This window comes from Engraulis encrasicolus, chromosome 7 (assembly GCF_034702125.1).
Source record: "Engraulis encrasicolus isolate BLACKSEA-1 chromosome 7, IST_EnEncr_1.0, whole genome shotgun sequence".
NCBI classification, from domain to species: Eukaryota; Metazoa; Chordata; class Actinopteri; order Clupeiformes; family Engraulidae; genus Engraulis; species Engraulis encrasicolus.
In genome coordinates this window covers 18,816,801-18,825,720 of record NC_085863.1, presented here as the reverse complement: position 1 = coordinate 18,825,720, position 8,920 = coordinate 18,816,801, and the positions used below count along the sequence as shown (strand labels likewise).

At 39.4% G+C, this 8,920-nt stretch overlaps 1 protein-coding gene across 4 annotated transcripts; it reads left to right on the top strand.

Annotated features, from left to right (window-relative positions):
* The first annotated feature begins 612 nt into the window (after window positions 1-612).
* On the top strand, window positions 613-5,518 carry LOC134452565 (uncharacterized). Of its 4 annotated transcripts, none has more exons than XM_063203022.1 (10): window positions 613-656; window positions 773-905; window positions 1,080-1,241; window positions 1,632-1,724; window positions 2,145-2,216; window positions 2,877-2,945; window positions 3,140-3,214; window positions 3,423-3,497; window positions 4,553-4,638; window positions 5,318-5,518. In XM_063203022.1, exons 3-10 carry the CDS (start codon window positions 1,091-1,093, stop codon window positions 5,432-5,434), a joined length of 738 nt encoding a protein of 245 aa, XP_063059092.1. In that variant the 5' UTR covers window positions 613-656; window positions 773-905; window positions 1,080-1,090; the 3' UTR covers window positions 5,435-5,518. The 4 variants fall into 4 exon arrangements, with proteins under 4 accessions (XP_063059092.1, XP_063059094.1, XP_063059095.1 ...); XM_063203024.1 differs by having other exon boundaries at window positions 636-656; window positions 796-905; XM_063203025.1 differs by lacking the exon at window positions 613-656 and having other exon boundaries at window positions 676-905; window positions 2,880-2,945.
* The last annotated feature ends 3,402 nt before the right edge of the window (window positions 5,519-8,920 follow it).

The window sequence follows — 8,920 nt, the reverse complement described above, 5'->3', positions numbered from 1 at the left end:
ACTCCTAGAACCATTAAAAGCTGTTATTGTAAGCCTAGTATCAATCAATAAATCAAGCAATCAAAATCTATATCACGACTACATAGTTAACTGAATGTGCTTTGCAATAACAAAAGAAATTCAAGGTGGTGGCTGTGCAGCCAGAGATGGACGAGGGTAATCATTGCACTGACATGCGATGAACACGGAGAATTCCAGCCCCCCAAGGGTCCTGTACCATGCACAAGATGTTCAGTAATTCAACATTCAAACCCATCAAGTTCAACTAGTCCACTTGAAGTTCTGGACAGAAGGCCAAATAGCTGAAGTAATATATGACAATTGTGGTAGTAACAAAAAAAAAGATTGTTAGACAATCAGCTGGCGTTCATACACCCCCAACAGACACACACACACACACACACACACACACACACACACACACACACACACACACACACACACACACACACACACACACACACACACACACACACACACACACACACACGGACGCACACTCACATACACACATGCTCAACCACACGCAACTTACTTTTACCTCTACCTCTGTTATAAGCTTATTGTTATTCAATGTTCCATTTCCATTGTTGTGTCATCACTGGGTCAAGTTTAGAATGTGGTGCAATAGAAGACTCACTGCTGCTGCCTGCCAGGTAAAACTCTTTAACTTGAATGACTTTCCCAATCACAATGTCAATTTTGTATCAACTTTGATCATTGTAACTTCTTCACAATGTTCAGACAATGATTCTCAGCTCACGTTTGCTAGGCTTTTTTGTGTATGGGACAAAGAGGGACCTAGTGCACTGGACTATGAGAGTGTGTGCTGTTCCCAGCACCTGTGCAGTGGTCTGATGATTGTCAAATCCAGCCCAGATAAGTCAATGCGTTACTGCTTTCAGGTGTGTGTGTGTGTGTGTGTGTGCAAGTAATTATTAGCTATCAAGTGTTTGTTGTGGCTTCTTCTCTATTTTTTTGTTAATACAAGCAACAGTATAAACGTTGCAAACACATTTACTCAGAAATACAGTATAGCTTTATCAATCACTTTTCTAAGTGTCCTCTTCATTTGGTAGGTTCATCTGGGATGAATCACCAGACAGGCCTCCCAAGGGAAGAGACTACGTGTCCTAAACATGTACCATATGCTGCATACCGCGAGACATTGGGAGGCGCAAATCATTACAAGCACAGAAAGGCTGTATCCTCTTCACCTAGTCGATCTGGCAGAGATGAAGGTGTTTGCTCTTACCCTACCATATCATCATCTCTCTCTTTTTCTCTCTCTCTTATTCTCTCTCTCTCTTTCTCTCTCTATTATTCTCTCTCTCTCTTTCTCTCTCTCTTATTCTCTCCCTCTCTCTTTCTAGCAGCTTTTTTCACCCTTTGTCCCTGTGTGTGTGTGTGTGTGTGTGTGTGTGTGGGGGGGGGGGGGTTGCAGGCACATGTTATATTTAATTAATACACCCTGCATCTTTCTATCATTGTTAGAAATTAACAAGAGCTCACATACATATTTGTCGGTAAACTACATAGTGTGTGTTACAAAGGTTTTGGGCAGTTTAATTGTGAGTTGTCGAGTGTATGTAAGAACAAGAACTTACAATATATTTCATTGTTTTGTGTAGGTTCTTCAGTGGACCAGGGGACAAGTACAGGCTTACAAACAGTGAAGACTCTAAAGAGGAAGGACAAGCAATCACAGACATGCTTTGAGAAAAGTAATAAAGCACAGCCCACACCCACACAGCACTCAGACAGCATTGCATAACTCGTGCAAATTAATAATATAGTGCAAACATACAGAGTAGCGTACTTTTATTAATCCAGAGGGAAATTAAGGTGTCTGACAGCTTACATAGATACATAGATACATAGATACATAGATACATAGATACATAGATACATAGATACAAGACATAGATCAAATCAAATGCAGGATTACTGGTCCAGCCAAAGATCTTATTGACCACAATGGGAGCCAGGTCTTCCTAGATGGAACTCATAGTCATCTGAAATACACTCATAGGACTCAAAGTTCTAAAAACTACGAAGTTGCACTTTAATTCAGTTCTCTTTCTGTCTTTTTTTTAATAATTTTCATCTTTATTTATTCATCATTTTTATTTATTATTTGTAAGGGGACTTTGGGCACCATGTGGCGTGCCAGACCAACATCAGCGCACTGCATGCCCAACGAAGTCCTAGTCCAGGTGAGTGTATACAATCAAATGTGGCTCACTTCATAGGTAGTATGCCCTGAACCACCAGGCCAGCCATTTTGGTAAGCTGACCAGGATTTGTCAGCTGTCTTAGCAACATAAATACACACATTCATAACAGTTCCCCACATGTTCAGCATGGTCACACTGCAGCTTACCACAATGGTGACCGTGGTGTAACACGTTTTATGCTTCCTCATAATGCCATATCTGTTTGGTACTGAAGGTTGATCTTGAACGACAGTGTAAAAAGCGTAAAAACACAGTGGTTATTATACCATAATGATGCGGATTAGGACGTGCCAAGTACACAGCACAAACACGAGCACAAACTAGCAGAGCTGAAATAATTAAATAAAGTCAAGTGTGTGGTATTTGGTACACAGCAATTAATAACAGACGCTGTTGCTTAACCATCATAGGTACTCAGCAGGCCTATTTCCATTGTCATTAATAACAGTTATTTCTGTAGCCTCATGTCACTGTCAAATGAGTACCAAAAGTAAGACACAGCATAAAGTGCAAAAGTCAATGATCATGAAAACAATGCATATTGTTTTTACGCTCCAAAAAAATAAACAGTAATCAGTTTGCAATGTTTTATGATCATTGTCTTATTGATTCAGTTAACTCTATTGTTTCTATATTCAGTAGGATGCAGTGAAGATAGAAGTTCAGGTGCCAGTGACAAAAAAGAGCAGCTTCCACAGATACACAAAGGTACCATGTTTAATATGTCATGTTTCTTTCAACTATTTTTTGATAGCGATAACATTATGATATACAGTTCCTTGTATGAGACTCTGGTTTCTAAATGTTTACCACCAGTGTTTTAGCCATGCCAATCGGTTTGCAGTGTTATAGGATCATTGACTTATTGATTCAGTTAACTTTATTGTTTCTATTCTATCCAGTATTCATAGGATCCAGTGAAGAGACAAGTTCAGGTGCCAGTGACAAAAAAGAGCACCTTCCACACATACATAAAGGTACCATGTTAAATATGTCATGTTTCTTTCAACTATTTTTGTTAGAGATAACATTAAGATATAGAGTTCCTTGTATGGGACTCATACTTGTATGACACTCATATTTGGTTTCTAAATGTTCACCACCAGTATTTTAGCCATGCCAATTGGTTTGCAGTGTTATAGGATCATTGCCTTATTGATTTAACTTTACTGTCTCTATATTCAGTATTTACAGGATCCTGTGAAGATACAAGTTCAGGTGCCAGCGACAAAAAAGAGCACATGCCACAGATGCATGAAGGTACCATGTTTAATATTTCATGTTTCTTTCAACTATCCTTACCAATAGTTTGAGACCATTGTGTGAGACTGTAGTTTCTAAATGTAATGTTCACCAGTATGTTAGCCATGCCAATGGTTTAAAAGATGTCTTTATGATTACTGTACACAGTGGCATTCACATTTTGGGGGTCAGCTGCTCAAGGTCGGGCAGGGGGCATGTGGAACTTCCAGCTGCCTCACTAGAGTATTGCATCAGGGCATTATTGTCGCATACTTTTGGGTCAAGCATTTGTAGATGGTAATGCCAACATGAACCACAGTACATTCAAAGCGTACTACATTGTGACCAAAAAAAAAACGTAGAAAAAAAGAAAAATAACTTTTGAAAGGACATTTTTGTCTGCCTACAGTAGGACAAAGGGACAGGTGTTTTAGTACCACCTCGTACCAATCTGGGCACACCAATGACTTTGCAGTACATCAGAGACAGTGAGATCAAGTATTTCCACTAACTCACAAGTTGACTCAACTTAACTCAGTCAAAGGAACAGGATGACTTGATTGAGTAAACAAATAGGTCATATCGTAGTTGTGTGCAGGGAAGCTGTCAGGGGGACAAAGAGGTCAGTTGTTCTGGGCCCAGGGAGAGAGGGTATGAATTTTGAAATGGGTTCTCATAGCATTGTACGTATTTAGAGGGGGGGCCCTTCCAATTATTTTGTCCCAAAGTAAAGTAAAGTAAATTTAACTACAGGCCTCAGCCTTTAAGTGTTCAGTCCTGTGGCTCAAATGACACAAAAATTAATAAATACAACTCCAGTGATGGACTGTGCATAGTGCATACTCAAAGGAGGAGCTGTTGTCTTAGTGTGCGAGAATGTGTATGTGTGTGTATATTTGAAAGCACTTTGAGTCAACTGTATAGTTGTGATATTGTGCTATAAATACATATTGTATTGTATTGTATTGTATTGTATTGTATTGTATTGTATTGTATTGTATTGTATTGTATTGAATGAATGCTGCTGTGCAGTTTGTTTATATTGCCTATGCTGTTGTTCTGTGGCTTGATAGCATATCTGGAGGAAGACAGAGAGGGGATATGTGAGAAAGCAGTCCAAACGAAACCGCCCACTCATTCCAGAGAGACTGCAAAAAAGGTGACACATGATGTGAAATGATATTAGAATACTGTAGAATGCATGATGGTTCCATGTACTGATATAATAATGTTCTCAAGAAATCATCGGGCGACCGTTAGATTTCCCTTATGGTGGCTTTTCACTGTTTATAGACACATTGTGTATCACATTCATAAAAGATGTATGCAGCTACTGGGCTAGTTGCAACACAGTGTCTGATAGCTTTATGATCTGAAATCTTAGCTTTCAGTGCCATAGTAGTCTTGCCTAATCTGCAGGGACATGTCAAAATTAATTGTGAATGACATGTGTTGGTTGTAGGATAGAGTTTGAGATAATATATTTTAGGTATTGTGTGTTTTTGCCATAATTTGGGTGGTTAATGAACAAAACAAACAAACAAAAACTCAAATATGTCTTTAAATGTGTCATTTGTGACAAGCCCAATAATTTGGATGTAGGCCTATTGTTCCTTTTCCATTTAGGCTACATTGTTTCTTTGTTATTACAATACGGACCGTAGCCCACCCTTTACCCTGCAGATGAATATGATGATGCTAGTATGATAATAATGTTGTTTATATTCCAGAACAATATTACCTAATAGTATGATATTTCTGCCTAAGTGATGTTTATTTTATAGGATATAATGTTTTTAATGTTCCATTCCAATGTTCCATAATGTTCCATTGTACAGACTTCCAGTGAGCAGCAGGGCAGCAGCTATGTGGGCAAGCTTGCTGCATGTGCCTTACTGGTTGGGGTCATCGGCTACCTAGCCATCAAACACCACAAGAGCATCAACCACAAATAAATACCGACCTTCACCATTTTAATAGCCTAATAACACACAATTGTTTTTTGTTCCCCTACAAATAAAGGGTGTGCTATAAGATAACATGTGAAATGGTAAATGGATTTATTTATTTATTTATCTTTTGCAATGGCTTAGATAGTATGGGGTTGTATGAGTAATATGGGATTGAGTGTGTTGGTCAACGATACTGACCTAGTCTGCAGGGACTCAAAACAGCAACCTCTTGGTTGTTGTAGGCCAATTCTTGTACCTATGCAGCCCCTTCACAAATGTCTCCATCTTGTGGACAATGATGTTACTGGTGACTAGAATTGCAGTCAACAAGAAAAACAGTTGAGGTTTGTTTTTTGTTTGTTTTGTTTTGCTTTGCTTTGTGTTATTACAGTGCTTCTTCACTCTATGGAGGGAGTGAATTGTAAAGGAAGAGGGAAGAGATCTTGCAACACAACTCTGAAGTTTGCTCCATATTTTTTGTGCACTGAAGATATTTGAGTCACAAATTAGCATAAACCCCGTAGCGCAGAGCCTATGTTATAACCAGAGGTGGAAGAAGTACTGAAGTTGTGTACTTAAGTAAACGTAGAAGTACCCTGCGAAAAAATTACTCAAGTGAAAGTAAAAGTTGTGTACCAAAAACGTACTTAAGTAAAAGTCCTAAGTACTAACTTTTAAATGTACTTTTCAGTACAAAAGTACAAGTAGGCGTACACGCGCACTGGCTGTCTTTCTCCATATCTACCTACTTGATACAATAGGAAAATTTGTCTGCAACGGTTTTCGGTTCCATTTGAACATGACTATGGAGTCCTGTTAATGTTTTTAAAAGTATATTTTCTATCTGGGTGTCAATTTGGAAGAGGGGCTTGGTCCCACCTCCCTGCCCGCAGCTGAGGCTACTGAAATATCCACGAAACACAACAGGAAAACCTAGGATAAATGTAACTAGTAACAAAGTCTTCTCCTAGAAATGTAAGGAGTAGAAAGTACAAGTAATTGTCAAAAAATGTACTTGAGTAAAAGTAAAAGTCTGCATTTTTATTTTTACTCAAGTAAGTACAAATTCCAGAAAAAACTACTTAAGTACAGTAACGAAGTAAAAATACTTAGTTACGTTCCACCTCTGGTTATAACCTTACTGTCACCAACATTGTAATTGCTATGTCATAATCTGTTACTTAAGGCTCTCAGTAATGTCTAGCAATGTTGTTTGAAAAACTGGAGTATTTCCAGTATTTCCAGTGAATTGCCCCGCAAGCGACCCCGTCTACAGTAAGAGGCTACGATCAATGTAATAGGAGACATGCGTTGGATTCTGGTTTGAGGTCATTTCCCAATCCTCCCCTTTCTCTCCCCTGTTACTTTTCCAACGAAGGCAGCAAAATCAACAAAAGAACTGTTAAGAAAGATAAATTAAAGGTTTATTCATAAGTAACAATTAAATGCTTAATTATTGAAAGAGTAAAGAGTTATCAAAAGTATGTTTACTTGAAGCTGTTTACTTTTTCCTACCATCAAAAATAGTAACAAAAAAAGCACATTTTACACCAATACATCGAATCTTTCATGTTTACTTTATGTTCAAAAAGGGCTGAAACCCATACCATATAGGCTACATTGCCCATGGGAGCCCAGGTGCACTCTTCACTGCTGCAATAAAGGCACAAAACACCCCAAAATAAATCTCTAAAACAAAGAAAGAAGGCCCTCTTTTCCAAACTTTGCATGGAGGGTTCAAAGTCAATTCAGAAATGCCATACACTGTCACCCTGTCACCCTGTCAGCATTACCTGCCTGAAACAACAGCTATTTTATGCGGTTACGTGCCGCTATTCCGACATGTCGCTATTCCGACGTTAATGTCTATTGTCGGAATACCGACACGTTTTCCACCATCCGCCGCTATTCCTACATGCCGCTATTCCGACATCCCTAACCTTAACCCTAACCCTAACCCTAACCCCTAAAAAGTGTCGGAATAGCGGCATGTTGGAATAGCGCTATGTCGGAATAGCGATTGCCCCCCATTTTATGCCACCCACTGATGCCTTGGCCACTTCCATTTGTGGGCCTTTAACATTAGTTTGGCCCCTACCCCAACCATAGTCCTCTGTGGACCACTGTGAAGCTCTAGGCTCCCTCCAACATTACCAATACGAATACGAATACGAATACGAATACTTTATTGTCCACAATGTGGAAATTTATCTTCAGTTTCACCACATACATTTAAACAATTAGACTAAGCATTAATGTCACAAATCAAGCATTCAAACGCTGCATTTGAACAAAGCAGAAGAGGAGAACACTACGTTATTGTAGACAATTAAAACATTAAGTTACTAACTAAACCTATCATTAGTGTCTTAGTCTGAGGCTGGATGCTCAGCTATGCAGGCCTACTATTTCATAAACCTTGTGTTTGAGCTTCGAGGTTATGAAAACTGGTTTAAGGAACTGTTGGTTATGTTGGTTTATTTGTGCAAACTTCTGCAAACTAATTCTTAAGCATTGAGATGGGGTTCCCCTCATCAGTGGTCTGGGTGTTGGGAGTGCTTTAGCGTTATGACATACAGTAGTTTCCAGGGTGTTGGCCATCTTCCCCTTTCATGTGCACTCCTTGTTCATGTGAGCTTTTGGTTAATTTTTATGACAAGGCAAGGCAAGGCAAGTTTATTTGTATAGCGTATTTCATACACAGGTGCAACTCAATGTGCTTCACAAAAAAACAAATGCAAAAAGAAAGGAAACATTAAGATAAAACAAAGGCCTAAATAAATAAATAAAATTAAAAAAATTAAAAGATATGCAGAGTAATTAACCCCTTTGCGCAGAGCTTGTGTTATAACTGTACAGTCATAAAAAAATTGTACTGGCTATGTCTTAATCTGTTACTTACTGTAAGGTTCTCGGTACTGTCATAGCAATGTTGTTAGGATGTAGTTGAGTATTTTCAGCAAATAGTGAATAGGCCCACCAGCGACCTCATCTGCAGTAAGAGGTTACTCATTCTAATTAAAAGTGACAGCCCTACTTTCTATACTATTATAATGTGACGGTGTTCCTTTTCTTTTGAAGTTACAATAAATGGTTTTTGGTGATGGCTCAGTTGAGTCACAGAGCTGCTGAAAGGTTGTTGGTTCGAGTCCACCTCCTCTCGCTTGGTCAAAATGTCCACCACTCCAGGTGTGCTTGAGTGGGATCTTACATGAGGGCTTTGTCACAATGTACTACATTGCATTGCTGATGGGTAATTGGACTGATAGGGCGTGTGACTGATAGAGCCCGTGCAAGAGCAGACTGTTCATTCCTGCTGCAAGCCAAGGGCACACACACAGTCTGTACTCCAGCACGGCATGTGAAGCGTGCAGCCCATAACATTAGAAAGCTGCCAAGTGGGGTAGCAGAGGGGAAAAGGTGAGGGATAGAGTGAGAGCCCTCTGCACGACTGTCCTACCAGTAGCCCAGGGCCAGGGCCTGTCAGCG